Below are 23,094 nucleotides of genomic sequence, written 5' to 3' on the forward strand. Positions count from 1 at the left end.
CCTATCAATGTAATACTAAAGATTTCATTAAGTTGTGGTAACACATGACAAGCTAGCGGCAAAAGCAACATACTTTTTAAGTAAAACTACTCTAAAACAGAACAAATCTCAATCTTTAAGCACTTGATTTTAACAATTTAATAATCTTAGTCAATACATATATAAAACACTTTTGTAAAGCATACACTGAACTATATTAATTCAAAATATCAGGACATGTACGAATAGGAAGCTCTGAGGATCTTGTGCTTTAGTACAAGGTCTGTTTAAATATTTTATTTTAAAATTCTCGTTTAAACTCCTTAATAAAGACAATTCCATAGTCTTCAACTGATTTGTGGAAAGGAAATGAAAGGAGCAGTATTAGACGACTTGAAAACACTAATATTAAGAACTTTATGAAAATAATCTTGCTCCCCAGGAGGAAATATTTGGTGAGATAACCCACCTCTTTATGTGCCTGCTTTGCATTTTTGAGGCCACCTGTATGTGATCCTCTAGGACCTCATCTTTGAGACATCCTAATGAACCTACGAATATCGTTTAGTATTGAAAATATTGTAATAACCTTCGGAACCTTTCAAAAGAAGCGACACTAAGAACTGGAAGTTTTCTTGCAGAAATTGCTCACGGTTTCACATGCGGGTACGTTATTTTTTAATAAATTCCAAAAGAAAGGCTAACAATGAATCTATATTCTAGGTACGGTGTTCAGCATGTAATTATTCTAATCAACAAATATGTATTGACGCGTCCTATGCAATTTATCTCATTTCACTCCCACAATCCTATGAAAACCATTATCCCCATTTTATAAAGACGAAAAAGTTCTCAGAGAGTAGTCACATAACGAATACTAAAACAGAGATCTTGCCCTGGAACTTCAAAGCCAATTCTCCAAACCAACAAACCCTGAAGAATTAACGCTTTCAAATTCTGTTAACTAAAACAGTCCGCCCTAAGAAACCTCGCGATATCACTCAAACTACTACTCCCAACATGCACAGCGGCTTCGGTCCATCCGCCTATCCCCTTTATTCTGGAGGGCCCCAGCGTGCCTCGAGGCACGAAAGGCAGCCTGGGGGTTGTAGTTCTCGTGGACGCCTACCGGTATTGCCAGCGCGGCAGTGGCGGCTTTCTCGGTTCGGTCCAGCCGGTCTTGTAAGGTAGCTGAGACGGAGAAAGGGCGCGGAACTGGAAAAGGGTGAGTCAGGCACTGTCTACGCGATAAAGGGAGGCGGCACCGCGGCGTAGAGCTGAGTTAAGTAAGTGCGGCCCCTGCTTATTCAGGGACGCCGCGATCTAGCGCCAGCGAGAAGAGGGCGAGGAGGAGCCAGAGCCCGGTCCTTGCACCCATTCTCGCCCTCGCACCCCGCCGCCATCTCCATCATGCAGTCCCGGGAAGAAGCTCCGCGCTCTCGCCGCCTGGCCAGTCCCCGCGGCGGGAGGAGGCCCAAGAGGATTTCCAAGCCTTCAGTTTCGGCTTTTTTCACGGGCCCGGAGGAGCTGAAGGACACGGCTCATTCTGCAGCTCTGCTGGCACAGCTGAAGTCTTTCTACGACGCGCGGCTGTTATGTGATGTGACCATCGAGGTGGTGACACCTGGCAGCGGGCCTGGCACCGGCCGCCTTTTTTCCTGCAACCGTAACGTGCTAGCTGCCGCGTGTCCCTACTTCAAGAGCATGTTCACTGGTGGCATGTACGAGAGCCAGCAGGCGAGCGTGACCATGCATGATGTGGATGCCGAGTCCTTCGAGGTGCTTGTCGACTACTGCTACACAGGTCGCGTGTCGCTAAGTGAGGCCAACGTGCAACGCCTTTACGCGGCCTCTGACATGTTGCAGCTCGAGTACGTGCGGGAAGCTTGTGCCTCCTTCCTAGCCCGCCGCCTTGACCTGGCCAACTGCACTGCCATCCTCAAGTTCGCTGATGCCTTCGACCATCACAAGCTGCGATCACAGGCCCAGTCCTTCATCGCCCACAACTTCAAGCAGCTCAGCCGGATGGGTTCAGTTCGGGAGGAGAGTCTGGCAGACCTGAGCTTGGCCCAGCTGTTGGCCGTGCTGCGTCTGGATAGTCTAGACATAGAGAGTGAGCGGACAGTGTGTCATGTAGCAATGCAGTGGTTAGAGACGGCTCCCAAGGAGCGCGGTCCCAACGCTGCGGAAGTCTTCAAGTGTGTCCGCTGGACACACTTCAGAGATGAAGATCAGGATTACCTGGAAGGGCTGCTGACCAAGCCCATTGTGAAGAAGTACTGTCTGGACCTTATCGAAGGGGCCCTGCAGATGCGATATGGTGACATGTTGTACAAGTCTGTGGTACCAAAGCCAGAGAGCAGCAGCAGCTCTGTTGTATCTGTAGCAGAAAATCCACCTCAGAGACTGGGTATGTGTGCCAAGGAGATGGTAATCTTCTTTGGACACCCTAGAGACCCCTTTCTCTGCTATGACCCATACTCAGGGGACATTTACACAATGCCATCCCCTTTAACCAGCTTGGCTCACACTAAGACTATCACTTCCTCAGCTGTCTGTGTCTCTCCAGACCATGACATCTACCTGGCTGCCCAGCCCCGGAAAGACCTGTGGGTGTATAAGCCAGCCCAGAATAGTTGGCAGCAGCTTGCCGACCGCCTGCTGTGTCGCGAGGGCATGGATGTGGCCTACCTCAATGGCTACATCTACATCTTGGGTGGGCGAGACCCGATTACCGGCGTTAAATTGAAGGAAGTGGAATGCTACAGTGTTCAGAGAAACCAGTGGGCACTGGTGGCTCCTGTGCCCCATTCCTTCTATTCCTTTGAACTAATAGTGGTTCAGAACTATCTTTATGCTGTGAACAGTAAGCGCATGCTGTGCTACGATCCTAGCCATAATATGTGGCTGAACTGTGCTTCTCTTAAACGTAGTGACTTTCAGGAAGCCTGTGTCTTCAACGACGAGATCTACTGTATCTGTGACATTCCAGTCATGAAGGTCTATAACCCAGCCAGGGGAGAATGGAGGCGGATTAGTAATATTCCCTTGGACTCAGAGACCCACAACTACCAGATTGTCAATCATGGCCAAAAGTTGCTTCTCATCACTTCTACCACCCCTCAGTGGAAAAAAAACCGGGTGACTGTTTACGAATACGATACCAGGGAAGACCAGTGGATTAACATAGGTACCATGTTAGGTCTTTTGCAGTTTGACTCTGGTTTTATTTGCCTCTGTGCTCGCGTTTATCCTTCCTGCCTTGAACCTGGGCAGAGTTTCATTACTGAGGAAGACGATGCACGGAGTGAATCTAGTACTGAATGGGACTTAGATGGATTCAGTGAGCTGGACTCAGAGTCAGGAAGTTCAAGTTCTTTTTCTGACGATGAAGTCTGGGTGCAGGTAGCACCTCAGCGAAATGCACAGGATCAGCAGGGTTCTTTGTAAATATTTTGAATCACTAAGATGTTTCTACTGCTATGGAATGTATCTTTAAAAGATATCCTTTCCTTTTCCAAAAAAAAAAAAAAAAATGTTGATTAGGACTGCAGATTTGGTTTAGAAAGGGTATGTTTGTTTGAATTATTAATGTAATGTTACAAAATTTTAACAGTCCAGGAGATCAAACTATATAATAATTTACTGTGCTAAAAGTTGAGATTAAAATATGCAAAAAACAAACTATATAATTGATTAGAATGCTTTTTTTTCATTGTTTGAGTATTTGTTGCACCAGTGGATTGTTTTGGTTAGTTACACTGTTTATATTTTAACGATCTACCTTAGTCTTCTGTTAACTTCATAATTCTGTTTAGTGCTGCAAGGAATTTAACTTTTTAATTTTCATAGTATAAACTTGGACTAGAAGTTGTTTGTAGGGAGTTGAAGGTTTATATTTTCTTTCAGAGTAATGAAAGTAGATTTCCCAAGTTTTGAACTAGCCAGTTTTTAGTATTATAAGTTAATACAGTTTGTTCAATTTGGTTTGGTTTTCTCCTCAATGCAAAGGAAAAAATCGGATATATATATAGAGGTTATAAAATAGAGATTTCGTTCTGATAATGTGCAGAATGGTCTTAAGAGATCACAGAAAGTAAAAAAAAAAAAAAATCAGGATTCTACTGCTTTAAAAGAAATTTCACTTTTAATTTTGGAATATAAAATGTATTTTCTAAAAGTGACCATTTTTCTATCTTAAAAAACATCCATTCTGGTAGTGTCACCAATTATTTAAACACCCTTCTAAACCAAAGAAAAAAAAAGAAAAAGAAAAAGTAACTTGCTTTGTAAGATCATATTTTTAATCTATCTCTTGTACATGCTTCATTGAATCAAAGGAACAATCCTTTTGTTCACTGGACATATGCTTGAGTAATGTAAATTTTTATCCATTGGTCATTCCTAGTCTTAAAAAGTTTATATGCTCTCCTAAAATATTTTGGCTGTATAGTTTTGGTGTTCATCTTAGAGGATTCTTCAGCAGGAAGTGATTTATTCTTTACTGTTTTTGTGAGGTAATACTGGTTTTGAAAATACGTTTAAGCTAAAAAGAATATTTTATTGAGATCAGTGGTTACTGTGTCTATCAACTCTAAAATCAAGTGCCAGCAGAGAACTTTAAAACTTTAAGCTGTGTATGGAGCTGTTTTGTGTAGCATTGAAATGTTCTATCAAGTTTTGTCAGTCACTGTATGTGATTATCAGCTTGAAGGTATTTTTGTATTAAAAGTTGACAGTTAAAGAACATAAGTGGATGATGGCATTTGGGGCCAATAGTGAAAGTATGTTTCCTCTAAAATATTTCCCTAGCAGTGGTATATATACATGGTTATTTTATTAGGGTATTTCTCTGTGAACCATGCTGCAGTCTTTGTTTTTTGTCTCTTTGCTTGTTTTTGTATCACCATAAAGTAAGGGAAAATCCAGAAATAGAGACTAAATCACACAAAATTGATCTTGTTAAATACAGAGAAATAGAGGTGCTTACCTTTTGAGGATCTCTTAATACGTATGATTGTCACAATGCATATCCGTGATAAATGGTGTACATAATATAGATGCTTATAGCCTATAAATTTTTCTATACCGACGTAGAATCCTCTTTCTGCATCTTTGTTCAACATGTTAATTCCTCTTCTGTTTATTCTCTAGTAGCCGAATGCCAGCATTTTTTACACCATGGCACAGTACTGAGAAGTGTGCTCCAGGATAGGGAACTGAATTTTGAATGAAAAAAGAGAGGGAGAGAGAAAAGGATTTAAAAAAACAAGCACACAAATGTTTTCTTAGCCATTTTCATTGGGCATCTGAAGAGTCCATAGGACGTTCCTGTTTAACATTATTTCTAGTGAAATAAGATTCTTGCTCTAGCAATATGTTCCTAAGAATGTCTTCCCTCAAAACAGTAAACGTGCTCTAGTGGCCTAAGGCTACTGTTTGTTCGTTGTGATATCAGGGATGTTGTTATAAGCACTGGTCTCAGCTTAGAAAGCTGTTTCTTAATAGTGTTATTTTTTGGCCAAATTTCTTCACCAGTAACTTCTTTTTGATAGCTTTTTGTTTTGTTAGGTTGAAGTAGGACAGTGCTGATCTCAACCAGATTACCCATCTGCAGAATTAAGGTATGCAACTAATTGATAAAAGACAAATTCTGTAATTTGTCATTTTCATCCTTCGAGTTAAGTATAAGCTAATTAGCAGTAATATCGTGGTTTACAAAGAAGTTTTTGGGGGGAAGAATTTTGGTTTCGTGATATATTTGTGAATTAGGGAATAGATGTTAACCATTATTTTATAGATAAGTGATTTGTATATGGTTAGTTACAAATAAAAATGGCACTAGAACCCAGGCCTTCTGAACTCTTAATTTAGTGTTTCTGATAAATGTAGAATACCCTTGCTTGTGCAGCAAGTGACCCAGCTAGCAATGTTGAAGTCCCTTCTTGATGGGAAAGCAACTTTGTCTCAGTTTTACAGTTAATTGACACACCTTTTAGCAAATGCTCAATAAAATATTGTTTGCAGGGGCTCTTCTTTGTGAGATTTAGAAGGATCTTAATTATTTTTTTGTATCTCTATGTCTGAAAAGCTCAGAGAATCCAAATTATTTTACATACTTCAAGTGATAAGTGTCACTGCCATTTTCAGAAGGATAAAAGACTAATTTAGCAAATAATTTGCTTAATTTGGGTTTAGGATTAAATTTAAATGATAGTTCCTTTCTTTCTCATCTAGTTGTAATGTTTTTTCTGCTTTGTACCTGGACCTGATGAATGTGTTGAAAGTTTTTGACTCATTGCCCAGAAAAATGTACATGTTCATGTTTTCATAATTTTAAGGGTGTTATGACACTTCTGAAGTTCTTCCACACACCCAGGATAAGAACACTTGTGACAGAGTCCCAAGAACACTTCTACAAAAGGAATTTACATTTTTTTTTCACAAGGCATATTGCTCAAATGTTTGTAAGGGGAGAAGAGCATTATTAAGTTGTTCCCAAAATAGAGCTAAAGAGATATTATATACTTACCATCTGAAAGGGATGTGAATATTAATGGGTACCTCACAACTGAGACAAATTTGACATTTCTGCAGTGCAAATTTCTTCATGATGATTAACACAAGAATAGTTAAGTAACTATGGGGCGCCTGCGTGGCTCAGTTAAGCGGCCGACTCTTGATTTTGGCTCAAATCGTGAATTCATGGTTCGTGAGTTAGAGCCCTCTTGGGCTCTGTGCTGACAGCTGTGGAGCCTGCTTGGGATTCTCTCCCTCTCTCTTGCCCCTCCCCTACTCGTGCTCTGTCTCAAAAATAAATAAACATTAACAAAAAGAATAGTTAAGTAAATGTAAGTGGTGTAAAGAAATGAATAGATGCTTATAGCCTGTAAATTTTTCTAGACCGACTTAGAATCCTCTTTCTGCATATATGTTATGCATATGATTACTATCTAGGACAACTGTGTATAATGAGAATTCAAAACAAAATATAGGTTCCAGATGTTTCAAACTGCCAATATCATAGCTTTTTATTAGACATATACCTAAGTAGCAAGAGGTGTTTATCTCCTAATGACCAGGTTAATAGGTGGTTGGAAGAGGGCATCTACCCATAAGAAATCTATTTAAAATATAATCAATTTGCTACTCACTGCTCAGTAAACTAGAAACCAGTGCTTTGCCTGATGTCATTTTTATCAATTTGTACTGAAATGAGGAAAATATATAAAACATGGACGAATGAATTGTAAAATTATTTAATGGAACTTGTTTTAATGTTCATAAGTTAGAAATTTGTAAAAAGTTTGCAGCTTTATATTAGTCCATTAAACTTTTTTTTTTTTCATTTTCTTAAGTTTATTTATTTTAGAGAGAGAGGGAGAAAATCCCAAGCAGGCTCCATGCAGTCAGCAACAGAGCCCGATGTGGGGCTCAAACTCAACAAACCGTGAGATCATGACCTGGGCCCAAATCAAGAGTCAGATGATTGACCGACTGAGCCACCCAGGTGCCCCAGTCCACTAAACTTTAAAAGAAAGTTTGTCTTTAACTTTCTGAAGTGTGGTCACCAGAATGTAGACATCTCTAGTCTGCCTACATTTGAACTTTGGGGATCATTTTATGTTGTTTCTTAGCTGTTTCACTTTGCCTCTGTCCTCCCATCAGATCTCACCCACGTCTTCAACAACACCATTTCATCATTACAACTAATTTCAAGAAATATTCATTATAGCAAATATGACGGAGCAGGAAAGTATTAGGAAAAATTATTTCTAGAGAATGTAACTAGCAATCCTAAGAGAATTGATAAGCTACTTTTAGAACCATCAAATGGTTAACTACGTACAAACTAGGTTTTTGTTTGTTGTTTTTTGATGAAGGAGAAAAATGGTGGTCATCGAAGCTGCCAAGTCTTAGAGAACCATATTGGCAATAGGTTCTGTGTCCTTTCCTTGACTCTGGGCCATCCTGTCACCCGTATCTATTCCATCAGCTCCAGTTCCTTGTTTCTTTAACCTTATGGACTAAACATGCCTTAGACACAGGGTGGGTAAGGAACAGATATTGTAGCATATCATTTCCACCATTTTGAGACATATTTTCTCAGTAACTATTCCTACTCTGGATGGTCACCTCTGCAATGGAATTAACAGTTTATAGGTTCACCTCCAAAGCAATTTTAGCAGCTTGAAATCACCATATCTTAGTCCAGAGTGTTGAGGGAGGGGAGAGAAGACTATTCCTTAATTCTGAGGTAACTAGCAAATAGCAATGGCTCTTACTTCAAGGCACAGTCTGATCAGAGTCTCAAGGTCCTTATGGCTGTCTTTGTATAGAGAAGATTCCATGGGGCAATATTTTCCTCTCAGTTATACACTAGTTATGATCTAGGTGTTGTTGTATGTATGTGGAGACCCTAGAGCTGTTTTAATAAGATAGAGGATTCTCCTATAAAACTCCAGTCTGTTATGTTGCCCCTCTTCTAAAAAGCCATGTGAGGACAGGCTCTCTGTTTTCCCATTCTGCTATCCTTAGGGTATAGTTTTGGTCCACATGGTCCAAGCTGGTTTACACTCATGTCCATATTCCAACTATAAGGAAGAGGGGAGGGGGAGGACACGACCCTTGCCTATAAGGGAAGTTGCATACATCGCTTCCAGTCACATGACACTGGCCAGGTCTTAACCACGTAGCCACACTTAACTGCAAGAGTGTCTGGGAGACGGGTGCCTGGGTGGCTCAGTTGGTTAAGCATCCGACTTCAGCTCAGGGCATGATCTGACAGCTTGTGAGTTTGAGCCCCGTGTCAGGCTCTGCTGACAGCTCGGAGCCTGGAGCCTGCGATTCTTTTTCTCCTTCTCTCTGCCCCTTCCCTTCTCATGCTCTCTCGCTCTCTCTCTCTCTCTCTCTCTCCTCTCTCTCCTCTCTCTCCTCTCTCTCTCAAAAATAAACATTAAAAAAAGAGAGAGAGAGTGCCCAGGAGAGATAGTCTTTTATTCTGGGTCAACATGTATCACATTAAAATTTACAGATTCCTTTTTGTAGAATGCTGAAGACAGATATTGTATAAATCGCAATCTCTACTGTATCATCTGTCAGGCTAGATTTTATGACATGGCAGCCAAAATTATTCCCAGGATGCCCAATACCCACACCCTACCAACTTACAAACCCTAGGGGGAAAACGCAGTATTTTCTGATATCTCTGGCAGATAATCCTGTCTGGATAGCCATCATTTGTAATAGATGAAGTTGGGGGATAAGAATGTTGAGGAAGACAGTTAAGAAAATACCTTCAATAAAGAGATATATTTCCTACAGACAGTAATAGTTCCAACAATGGGAATGTTCAGGTTACAGCATGTATTTTGTTTTGACCAGATCCTAGGATTTGAGGGGAAGTTTGGAATGAAAACAACCTGGCAATGTTGGTTAGTTAGGATCAGATCATGGAAGCTTTGTATGCCATGGCAAGGAGTTTTTGCATAGAGTGTGAATTTATTGAGAATTTTTAAGTAGGGGCTTGACACAATTGAATTTGTTTTCTTGAGACTCTTCTCCTGAATGAATTGACAGTGCAAGACTGTGGGGGCAAGAATGGTTAAGGGAATGCTGTTGTAGTCCAGTGAGATGATGTGGTCCTCAGTAGGGGCGGCAGCGGTGGGCTTGACTAGGAAGACACAGATATGAAAGGTTAAAGAGATTGAGCTGGACCTATAATTGTATGTTTGGGGATGCAGAGAGCCATCGGGTATATGAGAAAGGAAGGACTATAGACTATCTCCCAAGATTCTTGCTTGGATATTGTGTGAGTGTATAAGCCAAACTTCTGTGCCAAAGAGGCCCTAAGATCAAAGATGGAAACCTGTTTCTGTCCGTTGAGTCCAGAAGTGAGTAGTAATAGGGCTGGCAGGGTGGTTCTGCCCAGTAAGGTTCTTCATGAGTCCAGGTTCCTTTATCATTTTTCCTCCAACTCCTAGTGAGTTGTCCTCATCTTCACAGGCAAAGCACACTCACTAGAATTATATCTATATTGTGGCCTGCAGGAAAGAAGAAAGAGGAAATGCAAACAATTCCTTTTTTAATGGACTTTTATATAATTTTGCCATTTTTCACTGGGGAGAACTTACTCTTATCACCATATCCACCTGCAAGGTCGACTGGGAAATAGTCATTAAAGGGGTAGCTCTGTGCCCAGCTAAAACTCGGTGTCTATTACTAAATAGAAATAAACTAACATATTTTAAAATAGACATGTCCAGGCTTCCTGTATTCAAATACAGGCAATTCACAACAGCATGCAGGCTTTATTGTAATGGTGGTCATTTCAAATCTCCCTCCTTCCACAATAAGTTCACACCCACAAGTTAAATTCCACGTAATCCTAGATAATGATTTTTCACAAACAAATGTGCCCCTGAGATGCTTTACACACACATACACACACACACTCACACACACTCATCACATCCTTGTCATTCAGGTCTGCCTCAGCCCAAGTATTCCTAGAAATGGCAGAAATTCAGCTTTCAGAGGTCAGGGTTCTCTCCCTGCATGCCTGAACTCGTTTCCAGTCCCCTCTTCTCTGGACAACTACTGCTTAGTCTTTTCACTCATCCCACACCCCAAGAGCTCTCCATATTACCAAAAGGAAAAAGAGAATGAAGAAGGGCAAGTAGATGTTTCTGTCATGGTTGACTAAGTGGACAGTGCTGTCAGTGTATTTGAGACTCTAGGAGTCAGATCAGATTTGGAGACACTGGTAGATGCATGGGGTGTCCCATGTCACACCAACTTCTGATTTCAGCTGAAGCTATGGCAGGCACTCCCAGACCATGATAACAGGCCACTTTGCTTTTCTGGCTCAAGGTTTTCTCTTGAAAGATCGTTCTCTTTGGCAGTGCTCTTGCAACAGCACAGGAGTTCAAGGGGAAGTGCATGCCCCCAGAACAGTCCTTAAGCAAGGGATGATGGGAATTGGTAGATCTATGCTACAGCATCCCAGTTTCAAGAAAGGGACAGCTGTGCAGTGCCTTGTACGTGGATCTTCAGAGGGCTCCCTGCTGGACTGAACCCCAGTCTCTCACCACAGTAATCAGTTCTGTAACACATCTTCCCTGTATTGCTTCAGGGTACAGCCAACCATGTCACATCACAGAAACTTGATTTGGTCACTGGTGGTATTTTGCAAGAAGTTTCAGATTTGAAGATTTGCTTGGGGGCAGAAGCCAAGAAAGAATTAATTAGAATGAGTGAGATGAAGCTTTGCCATGTGCCAAATATAGGTATACTCAGCCACTAAAGGACACAGGCAAGTTCAAGCCTCACAGCCCTTCTTCTAACACAACAACAATAAAAAAATTCATGCTCTTATAAAACCTGCGCTGACAAAAATGTTCTGCCTGAATCTAATTAAGCCATTAGAACAAACTTCCAGTTGACAGGAAAGACCTGCCAGAAGGATGAATTAAAATCCCTATAAAAAAGCAATCAGCAAAATCCAGAATGTGAGATATCCAGCAGGACAACAACACAGTGTCAACGGTAATCCATCTTCCCTCACATGGTAAGATGTGAGGAAGTGGGAACAGCAAGCATGGGCTCTTCTTTGCAAGCTTGGATGGTACCTAGTGAAGGAGAGAATACCTCAGGTCATGGTTTTGGTTGCTTTGAGTCTTAAACACTTTACTATGCATGGGGAAAAAAATCCATTGAGAAAATAATGAGGAGCCTGAGCCCAGAAGCTCAGAAGAAGGGAGGAGATGGACTAAAGCACAAGGGCCAGGATCATACCGGAACAAGAGCCACAACCCTTCTTCTTCCAACCTTGGAGGAAGAAAGGGAGGCTTATAGAGAGGGACCTGGCCTGGCTGGCTCAGTCAGAAGAGCGTATGACTCTTGATCTCAGGGTCATGAGTTTGAGCCCCACGTTGGATATAAAGATTACTTCAAATAAATTAAAACTTTAAAAATTTCTTAATAAAAAAGAAATTTAAAAAGAATCTCACAGAGATAGAGATGTATTTCTTAATTCTTTATTTGAATTAGGATGCAAGTTTTTCCGCTGAAAGAAAGGGAACAGCTTGGAGGAGAGGGCGTACCTATTCAAAGGTGAGTTTCATAAGAGCTGGAGATAGGGTCAACTTCATCTTTATATCCTTCATAACACCAATCAAAGTGCCTTGAACAGAGTTGAGAAAAACATTTAAGACTGGAGCTGTTACTGTAAAATATGACTGCTCATATCCTAGATTTTAACAATATAATGTATATTACAAAAATTTCTATTTTAAAAATAATCTTTAAGTAACTTGAATTTCTTTATATCATTATATTGTTTTAGGGAGAGAGAATCTCAAGCAGGCTGCATACCCAGTGTAGAGCCCAATGTGGGGCTTGATCCCACGATTCTGGGATCATGACCTGAGCCGAACTCAAGAGTGGGACCTTCAACTGACTGAGCTACCCAAGACACCCCTTTATATTGTTTTAATCACTAGGTGATTCTTGATTTTTTGTCAATTAGAATCATAGAATACTTTTCTTATTTAAACCTAAAGAACTTTAAATAATATAGCAAGGGTCACACTGCTAGTTATTAAGAACACTGGGATTAGAACTATGTTTCCTCTCTCTTAAATCAGGGCACTTTCTAGTGCACCCTCTTGCCTCCCAAGTATGGTTTATGATGAAATCTACACCATTTTTTGACATGTACACCACCATAAGCATAGGACTGGGAAAGTAAAATCTCAGTTGTTCTACTTGAGATATATTCTGTCCTCCAATCTAGTTTTTATGCACCATAGAGCACTAAATCTGGAATCTCTGCACCCCATACTAAGAACTCTGAATAAAAAGATTTCCAGACTTAACACAAAGTCATCTCAGCATAATTGAGGAAGAAAATGAAAAATTAGTTTTAGTTCAAAATAAAACCCAAGAAAACCTCCAGTGGTGAAATTATAAATTTTATATATCAAAAGACATAGTATGATTTTTTAGTATTACATTATACATTTATTTTTAATATTATATTTGATATTTATACTATTTATCTTCAGTATTATATTTTGACCATTTCAGTTCAGATACAGTTCAGTAATCTGAAATCAGAGCACTGAGCTAATTTAATAAATGTCAAAGTTTTCTTACATTTAAATTCACAGCTATGATATTAAATATGTCAAGGTAATAATAAAGTGTACTTTCTCAAACACTACCTCGATTCTATGTGTTTACTGAAAACCTTTTTAATATATGTTTGAGGAGCAATAAAGCAGTCTCTAAATTTGAATCAGTTTGCACAGTATTGAGGTTCATATTTAAAGATATGATTATGTCATTTTACTTCAAAATATAATCTAAATTTATCAAAAGTCTGTATACATTTCTCATCATGAAATTTTGAATCACAGCTGGAATCAATATGAAAATAACTATATGATATAATGTTTGAGGTCTCTGAAATGTCGAAGACTCTTAATACAGTTTCTGATTTTCTAGGAACTCAGGTCCTTCCTTTTTTCCATGCTGGCTGTCTACCAGCTGTGTTTGTGAATGTTCAAGAGAAGATAAAGGATGGAGAGCTGGAATCAGTCAACCAAATTGCTTGTCAGGAGACTCAGAAGATTTGGAGAAAGGTGAGGCACAACCAAGTATTTAAAATAAGATCTCTAAGCTCAGGATCCTGTTCATTTTTCTCTATGTGGTTACATCAAGTTTTCCCAGCACCATTTGTTAGAGACTCTCCTTCTCTCATTGGGTATTCTTGGCTCCCTTGCCAAATATTGATTGCCTTTATATGCAGGAGTTTTTTTCTGGGCTCTCTACTATGTTCCATTGATCTGTGTGTCTATATTTACGCCAGTGGCATACAGTTATAATTATTATAGTTTTGTAATACAGGCACACTTTGATTTACTGTGCTTTGTTTTATTGTACTTCACAGATATTGGGGGGGTGTTTTTTTGTTTTTGTTTTTGTTTTTGTTTTTTACAAATTGAAAGTTTGTGGCATTCCTGCACTGAGTCTATCTATTGGCATCATTTTTCCAATAGCATCTGCTCACTTTGTGTTTCTGTCACATTTTGGTAATTCTTGCAATATTTCTGAATTTTCACTCTTATACTTGTTATGGTGGTCTATAATCTTTGGTGTTACTATAGTAACTGTTCTGGGGTACCACAAATCTCACGCATATAAGATGGAAAACTTAATTGATAAATGTTTTGTGTTCTGACTGCTCCACCCACCTGCTGTTTCCCTGTCTTCCTCTCCTTGGTTCTCCCTATTCCCTGAGATACAACAATATTGAAATTAGGCCATTGAGTAACCCTGCAGTGGCCTCTAAGTGGTCAAAGGAAAGGGAGAGCTGCACTTCTCTCACTTTAAATCAAAAGCTAGAAATGATTATGCTCAGTGAGGAAGGTATGTCAAGAGCCAAAATAGGCCAAAAGCTAGGTCTCTTGCACCAAACAGCTAACTTTTTAACACAAAGGAAAAGTTCCTAAAGGAAATTAAAAGTGCTACTCCGTTGAACACACGAATGATAAGGAAGTGAAACAGCCTTATTGCTGTTTTAGTGGTCTGGATAGAAGATCAAAGAGGCACAACATTCCCTTAAGCCAAAGCCCAATCTAGAGCAAAACCCTAACTCTCTTCAGTTCTAGGAAGGCTGAGAGAGGTGAGGAAGCTGCAGAAAAAAATGTGAAGCAAGCAGATATTGATTTATGAGTCTGAAGGAAAGAAGCTTTCTCAGGGCACCTGGGTGGCTCAGTTGGTTAAGCCTTTGACTCTTGATTCCCGCTCAGGTCATGATCTCACAAACCGTGAGCCCAAGCCCTGCGTTGGGCTCCATGCTCACAGCGCAGTCTGCTTTGGATTCTCTCTGTCTTTGTCAAAATAAATAAAAATAAACATTAAAAAAAAAAAACCAGAAGCTGTCTCCATAACATAAAAGTGCCAGGTGAAGCAGTAAGTATTGGTATAGAAGCTGCAGCAAGTTATCCAGATCTAACTAAAATAATTAATGAAGGTGGCTACACTAAACAACAGATTTTCAGTGTAGATGAAATAGCCTTCTATTGGAAGAAGGTGCCATCTAGGACTTTCATAACTGCTATGCTTTTATAAACACACCTTTTCCCTCCTCACTTCCATAACCCTTACCAACCCTAGACTGTAATCCATACCTATAATTTTTTTTATTAACAGAATGTTATGTAAATGGAACCATATGGTATGTAACCTTCTGAGACTTTTTTTTTTCACCCAGAAATTTTCCTGAGATGTATCCAAATTTTCTGTTTATCAGTAATTCACTTTTTGATGTAGACATTCCAAATGTAGTAACAATCCCCGCAAAATCTTCTCCTCCATAAAAGCAATGAAAACACTAACAAAAACTCTTAAAATAAATTTATTGGAACTATGGAAATTAACTAAAGGCCCACTACATTCTGAGAAGTGTTTATTCAAGAAAAACAGATGAATCTTAATAAGAACAATAAGTCTGGTGGCATTTTAACGCACCCTAATCCCATCCCTCTCTCCTCAGCTTTATGGGAGCCTTAAATTCAACAGTTTCACAACTATAGTACCTGTAAAAAATAGCAATTTAGCAGCCACCGGAGGAGACATAATGGATTTGGAGATCCCTAAAAGCCCTATCCCCAGAGATTTGCCTCTCTGATGGCTCACTTTAAAAGCTCCATTACCAGGACTCATCTTTATTTGACCTATTTCAGAGTACACTCTGTGAAAAAAGCTTAACATACAGGGCTTTTGGGGGAAAAAAATCAGTGACACAACAAAACAAAAAAAATAGGTAAATTGGACTTAATCAAAATTAAACTTTTGTTCTTCATATGATACCATCAATAAAATTAAAAGACAATGTAAACAGAGAGAATATTGTCAAATTATATATCGGATAAGAGATTTGTGTTTAGAATATATAAAGAACTCATACAATTCAATCATAAAAATATAAACAACCCAATTGAAAGTGAAGAATGGGTTTGTATGGACATTTCCCCAAGTGGCCAACAAGCACAAGAAAAAATGTTCAACGTCAATAGTCATTAAAGGAAATACAAAATCAAAACCATATTGAGATACCCCTTCATACCCTCATGGATTGCTAGAATCAAAAACAAAATAAGGGGTGCCTGGCTGGCTTAGTCAGTGGATCATGTGACTCTTGATTACAGGGTTGTGGGTTCAAGCCCCTCACTGAGTGTGGAGACTACTTAAAAATAAAATCTTTTTTAAAAAATGAAATGAAATAAACAAGAACATCAAGAAACTGGAAAATAAAAAGTTCTGGGAAGGATATGGAAAAAATTACATCCCCATAACCTGCTGCTGGGAACCTAAATGGTGCGGTTGCCTTGGAAAACCATTTGCAGTTCCTCAAAAAGTTAAACAGAGTTACCATATGACCCAAAACTATCACTTTTAGGCATATACCCAAGAGAACTGAAAACATACATCTAGAAAAAACTGGTACACAAATGTTCATAGAAGCATTATTCATAACTGACAAAGAGTAGAAAAAACTAAATGCCCACCAAGTAATAAATGGATGGAAAAATGCCAATATCAATGCAATGGAATATTATTTGGCCATAAGTAGGACTAGAGTGCTGATACATGTTATGGCTGGATGAACCTTGAAAACATTTTGTTAAGCAAAAGAAGCCAGACACAGAGGACACATATTGTATGATTCCATTTAAATGAAATATCCAGAACAGCCAAAAACACGGAGACAGAAAGTACATTGGTAGTTAACTGGACTGTGGGGCTAAGCATATGGAGTGTCAGGAGGAAACAGACATTCACTGCTAATAGGCATGGAGTTTGGGGAGGGCACTGAAAATATTTTGAAATTCATGGTGATTGTTACACAACATCTAACTAGATTAGATATCTAGTTTTTACATCATGACTATACTAAAATTGAGTGAATTGTAAACTGTAAAATGATGAACTCGGTGGAGACTTCCAAGGAAGATGGTGGAGTAGAGGATCCTAGACTCACCTCGTCCCATGAATACACCTAGATAACACCCACATCAGTGTAAATAACCCAGAAAATGCCCCAAAGCCTGGCAGAACAGTCTCTCCACAGTTAAATATAGACAAGAGACCACACTAAAGAGAGTAGGAAGGATAGAGATGTGACCAGAAGCCACAGTCCCTGGAAGGGAGGGATGCCACTGGGCAAAAAGAAGAGAGAGGAGCAGACCCCCATCAGGTACCCCAGGCATGGGGAACCCACACTAGAAAGACAAATCCCCATAACTTTAACACCTAGCACTTTAAATATCAATCTCAGAGCATGTGCTAGAGGGACGGGGATCTTTGGGTGACCTCTCCATAAACATCTGACTGGTGGCCAAGTGCCATTTCCCTCCCCAAAGCCCCAACCTAGATGTACAGACACCTATGGTAACCAGCACAGTGCCAACACTCTCCACCTAACTTGGTAACAGTGTGCCCTGCTACTACCCATGTTCTGCAGATACATGCCCTCCATCCCAGCCTTGGCAAGAGTTTTCCCAGGTACAAGGCCTCTCCCTCAAAGGACCAGCACCAACCTTGCTAACTGCATGTCTAGACCCTGTGTTCTTCTACAGACCTCTTTCCTCCAACATGCCCTTGGCAGGAGTCAATCCAAAGCAGTGCCACAGGCTTGGCACTGTGCAAACAGGAGCACCACTCCAAAGTGACTCCTGCCCTAAGGAAAAGGAAAGATAACCACACATATCAGTCTAACTAATGCCCCACCAGTGGGCTGGGGGCAGACATCTGGTCTAACTGCAGGCCACACCCACCAACAAAAGCTTCTCAGAAGACAATACAGGGGGACACCCTGTAGCTCAGAGCTACCACAGCTCTGGCAAATGTCTTATCTGACTCAACACAAGGCCAAGGCAGCCCCAGACTGGCCCACTAGCAACACAGAGATGAAATCTTACCACAAAAGGCAAAGAAAACCATTGCAGATGACTGGACTGAAGGCAAATGTTGTTCACCCACAACAGTAGGATGTATGCAATACACATTAGATAAACCCCTGAAGAATCAGGTTCTGGTGAGCAAGAGACATTGCACTGCAGGGCACTACAGGATCTCTTCTTCCTAAGGCCACTACTTGTAAGAGGGGGAGATGTAGCTGACTTTCCTAACACATAGATACAGAGAATTTGACAAAATGAGGAGACAGAAAAATGCGTCCCAAGTAAAAGAACAGGAGAAACTCAGAAGAGAGCTAATTGAAACAGAGATAAGTAATATGACTAATAGAGAATTTTTTTTCTTGATAGAGTATTTTTTTTAATATGAAATTTATTGTCAAATTGGTTTCCATACAACACCCAGTGATCATCCCAACAGGTGCCGTCCTCAATGCCCATCACCCACTTTCCTCTCCCTCCCACCCCCCATCAACCCTCAGTTTATTCTCAGTTTTTAAGCATCTCTTATGGTTTGGCTCCCTCCCTCTCTTTTTTTTTTTTTTTCCCTTTCCCCTCCCCCATGGTCTTCTGTTAAGTTTCTCAGGATCCACATAAGAGTGAAAACATACCTGTCTTTCTCTGTATTTAAAGTAATGGCCATAAAGATGCTCACTGGACTGGAGAAGAGAGTGGAGGACATCAGTGAGACCATCAATAAAGAGATGGTGCAGAACCGGTTTGGGATTCTGTCTCTCCTCTCTGCCCCTCCCCAGCTTGTGTGTGTGTTCTCCCTCTCTTTCAAAATAAATAAACTTAAAAAAAATTTTTTTAAGAGATAGAAAACGTAAAAAAGAACCAGAGATGAAGAACTCAATAACTGAAATTTCAAATACACTATGGAAAGCAATCAAGCTGAAGAAGAGAGAGAAAAAAGAATAATAAAAAATGAAAATATATTGAAGGAACTCAGAGAAACCATCAAGCATAATAAGATTACCATTATGGGGGTGCCTGGGTGGCTCGGTCAGTTAAGCTTCCAACTTCAGCTCAGGTCATGATCTCACAGTCCACAAGTTCGAGCCCTGCATCAGGCTCTATGCTGACAGCTCAGAGTCTGGAGCCTGCTTCGGATTCTGTGTCTCCCTCTCTTTCTGCCACTCCCTCATTCACATTCTCTCTCTCTCTCTCTCTCTCAAAAATAAACATTAAAAACATTTTTTAATAAATAAGATTAACATTTATAGGGATCCCAGAAGAAGAGAGAGAAAAAGGTGTGAAAATGTATTTGAAAAAATAATAGTGGAAAACTTAACTGAATCTGGAGAAGGAAACAGACTTCTGGATCCAGAAGGCACACAACCCAACAAAATCAACCCAAGGAGGTCCACACCAAGACACATAGTAGTTAAAATGGCAAAAAGTAGGATAAAGAGAATTTTTAAACTACCAAGACAAAAGAATACATTTACATACAAAAGAAACCCCATAAGGCTAACAGCTGATTTAGGAGCAGAAACACTGCATGCTAGAAAAGAGTGGCATGATTCAAAGTGCTGAAAGAAAAGAACCTACAACCAAGAATACTCTATCTAGCAAGGCTAACATTGAGAATAGAAGGAGAAATGAAAAGTTTCCCAGACAAAAGTTAAAGGAATTCATGACCACTAAACCAGACCTATAAGAATTGTTAAAGGGGGTAAGGGCGACTGGGTGGCTTAGTCAGTTAAGTGTCCAACTTTGGCTCAGGTCATGAACTCGCTTTTGTCAGTTTATGCCCTATGTGGGGCTCTGTGCTGACAGCTCAGAACCTGGAGCCTGCTTCGGATTCTGTGTCTCCCTCTCTCTCTGCTCCTCCCCTCCTCACACTCTGTCTCTCTCCCTCTCAAAAAAATAAATAAAGATTTTTTTTTTAATGTAAAGAATTGTTAAAGGGGACTCTTTGAGTGGACAGGAAAAACCATAAACAGGAGTAAGAAGTAGGTAAGACGTAAGAAGGAGTAAGAAGTAGGAAGCACAAAGCAGTAAAGATGAGTATATCGATAAAAATCAAAGGATCCAGAAAACAAAAGGATGTAAACTATGACACCATATACCTAAAATATAGGGGGAAAGGGATAAATAAATTATATTTTTATAATGTGTTCAAACTAAAGCTATTATCAACTTAATATAGACTGATATGTGCATAAGGTATTATATAATAAACATAATAGCAACTACAAGTTAAAAACCTATAATAAATTTGAAAAATATAAAGAGAATGGAATCCAAATATATGACTAAAGAAAGTCAGCAAACCATGATAGAAAAGAGAGAAAGAAGAAAGGAACAAAGAACTACAAAAACAAAACATGTAACAAAATGCCAATTAATACATACCTGTAAGTAATTATTTCAAATGTAAATGGTTTAAATGCTCTAATCAAAAGACATAGGGTGATAAAAAAAAAAAAGACATAGGGAAATGGAATAGATGAAAAAGGAAGACTCATATGCTGCCTACAAGAGACTCATTTCAGAGCTAAGGACACATGCAAAGAAAGCTGGGATAGCAATGTTTATATCAACAAAATAGACATTAAGACAAAAGCTGTAACAAGAAACAAAGAAGGATACTATATAATCATAAAGAGAACAAAAAGAAGATATAATAATTATAAAAATTTATGCATTGAACATGGGAACACCCAAATACTTAAAGCTGCTAATAACAAACATTAAGGAAGTAATCGATAGTAATACCATAATAGTAGGGGACTTAAACACCCGAATTACATCAATGGATACTTCAGACAGAAAATAAAAAAGGAAACAGTGACCTTGAATGACACATTAAACCAGATGGATCTAAAAGATATATTCAGAACACTCCATCCTAAAATAGCAGAATACACATCCTTTTCAAGTGTACATGGAACATTCTCTAGAAGAGATTGCATAGTAGGCCACAACACAAGTCTCAACAAATGAAAAAGATCGAAGTCATACCATGCATCTTTTCCAACCACAACACTATGAAATTAGAATCAACCACACACACACAAAAAAAAAAATCTGGAAGGAACACAAATACATAGAGGTTAAATAACATGCTACTAGATGATGAATGAGTCAACAAAGAAATCATAGAGAAAATAAAACAATACATGGAAACAAATGAAAACACAATAGTCCAAAATCTTTGAGATATAGGAAAAGCTGTCCTAAGATATAAGTTTATAGAAAAACAGGCCTACCTCAAGAGCATCTAAATAAACAACTTAAGCTTACACCTGAAGGAGCTAAACAAAAGAATAAACAAAACCAGTAGAAGAAAGAAAATAATAAAGATTAGAACAGAAATAAATGAAATAGAAACTAAAAAATAATAATAAAACAGATCAATGAAACCAGAAGCTAGTTCATTGAAAAGATCAATAAAATTGATAAATACTTAGACTCATTAAAAACAGAGAGGACTAAAAGAAAATCAGAAATGAAAGAGGAGAAATAACAACCGACACTACAGAAATATAAAGGATAATAAGAGATAATTATGATAAATTTTATGCCAACAAATTGGACAACCTAGAAGAAATGGATAAGTTCCTAGAAACATATAATCTTCTAAAACTGTATCAGGAAAAACTAGAAAATTTGAACAGACTGATTACCAGCAGTTAATTACCCTGATAACAAAACCAGATAAAGACACTGAGAGAGAGAGAGTGAGAGAGAGAGAGAACTACAGGCCAATATCTCTGATGAAGATAGATATAAAAACCTTCATCAAACTATTAGCAAACTGAGGGGTACCTGGGTGGCTCAGTCGGTTAAGCATCTGACTTTGGCTCAGGTCATGATCTCACAGTTCCTGTGTTCCAGCCCCATGTAAAGCTCTGTGCTGACAGCTGGGAGCCTGGAGCCCACTTTGGATTCTGTGTCTCCCTCTCTCTCTGCCCCTGCATTCGTGCTCTGTCTCTTTCTCTCTCTCTCTCATATATAAGTAAATAAATAAATAAATAAATAAACATATTTTTTGAGAGAGAGAGAGAGACAGAGCATGAGAGGGAGAGGGGCAGAGAGAGAGAGGGAGACACAGAATCCAAAGTGGGCTCCGGCTCCAAGTTGTCAGCACAGAGCCTGACATGGGGCTCAAACACATGAACTGTGAGATCATGACCTGAGCCAAAGTCAGATGTTTAACCGACTGAGCCACCCAGGTGCTCCCAACAGTACATTAAAAAAATCATTCATCACAATCATGTAGGGTTTATTTCTGAAATGCAAGGGTGGTTCAGTATTCTCGAATCCATCAACGTGATATATCACATCAACAAAAGAAAGGATAAAAACTATATGATCCTTTCAGGAGATGTATAATAGCATTTGACAAAGTACAACATCCATTCATGATAAAAACCTTCAACAAAGTAGGTTTATAGGCAACATACTTCAACATAATGAAGACTATATATGCAAAACCCATAGTGAATATCATACTCAATGGTGAAAATCTGGAAGCTTTCCCCTATGATTAGAAACACAACAAAGATGCCCACCCTCACAACGTTTATTCAACATTGTACTGGAAATCCTAGCCACAGCAAGCAGACAACAAAATGAAATAAAATACATCCAAATTGGTAAGGAAGAAGTAAAACTGTCACTATTTGCGGATGACATGATACTATATAGAGAAAACCCTAAAGACTCCACCAAAACACTACTAGAACTGATAAATGAATTCAGTGAGGTCTCAGGTTACAAAATCAATATACAGAAATCCATTGCATTTGTATACAGTAATAATGAAGTAGCAGAAAGAGAAATCAAGAGAATAATTCCATTTATAATTGCACCAAAAATAATAAAATACGTAAGAATAAACTTAACCAAGGTGGTGAAAAACCTGTGCTCTGAAAACAAACACTGATGAAGAAAATTGAAGATGACACAAACAAATGGAAAGATAGTCCATGTTCATGGATTAGGAGAAAAAATATTGTTAAAATGTCCATACTACAAAAATCAATCTACATATTTAATGCAATCACTATCAAAATACCAAAATTTTTCACAAAATTAGAACAAATAATGTGAAATTTTGTATGGAACCAGAAAAGACCTTGAATAGCCAAGGCAATCTAGAAAAAGAAGATCAAAA

At 39.1% G+C, this 23,094-nt stretch overlaps 1 protein-coding gene across 15 annotated transcripts in view; it reads left to right on the forward strand.

The window, feature by feature from the left end:
* Positions 1 to 984: 984 nt before the first annotated feature.
* The window catches only part of KBTBD7 (kelch repeat and BTB domain containing 7), a 69,695-nt gene continuing 47,585 nt past the window's right edge, over positions 985 to 23,094 (forward strand). For 2 of the 15 annotated variants that reach the window (XR_006214514.1, XR_006214515.1), the window contains exons 1-2: positions 985 to 3,169; positions 13,489 to 13,625. Coding sequence is in view for 8 of the 15 variants with exons in the window: in XM_007085359.3 (XP_007085421.2) it covers positions 1,390 to 3,429 (2,040 nt within the window). In the remaining 7 variants the exon portion in view is untranslated. Of the gene's footprint in view, positions 5,831 to 11,113; positions 11,866 to 12,030; positions 12,094 to 13,488; positions 13,626 to 18,599; positions 18,728 to 23,094 lie in introns of those variants that run through there. The other 13 variants (XR_006214528.1, XR_006214535.1, XM_042977407.1 and 10 more) reach the window with 13 other exon arrangements.

This window comes from Panthera tigris, chromosome A1 (assembly GCF_018350195.1).
Source record: "Panthera tigris isolate Pti1 chromosome A1, P.tigris_Pti1_mat1.1, whole genome shotgun sequence".
Taxonomy (NCBI): Eukaryota; Metazoa; Chordata; class Mammalia; order Carnivora; family Felidae; genus Panthera; species Panthera tigris.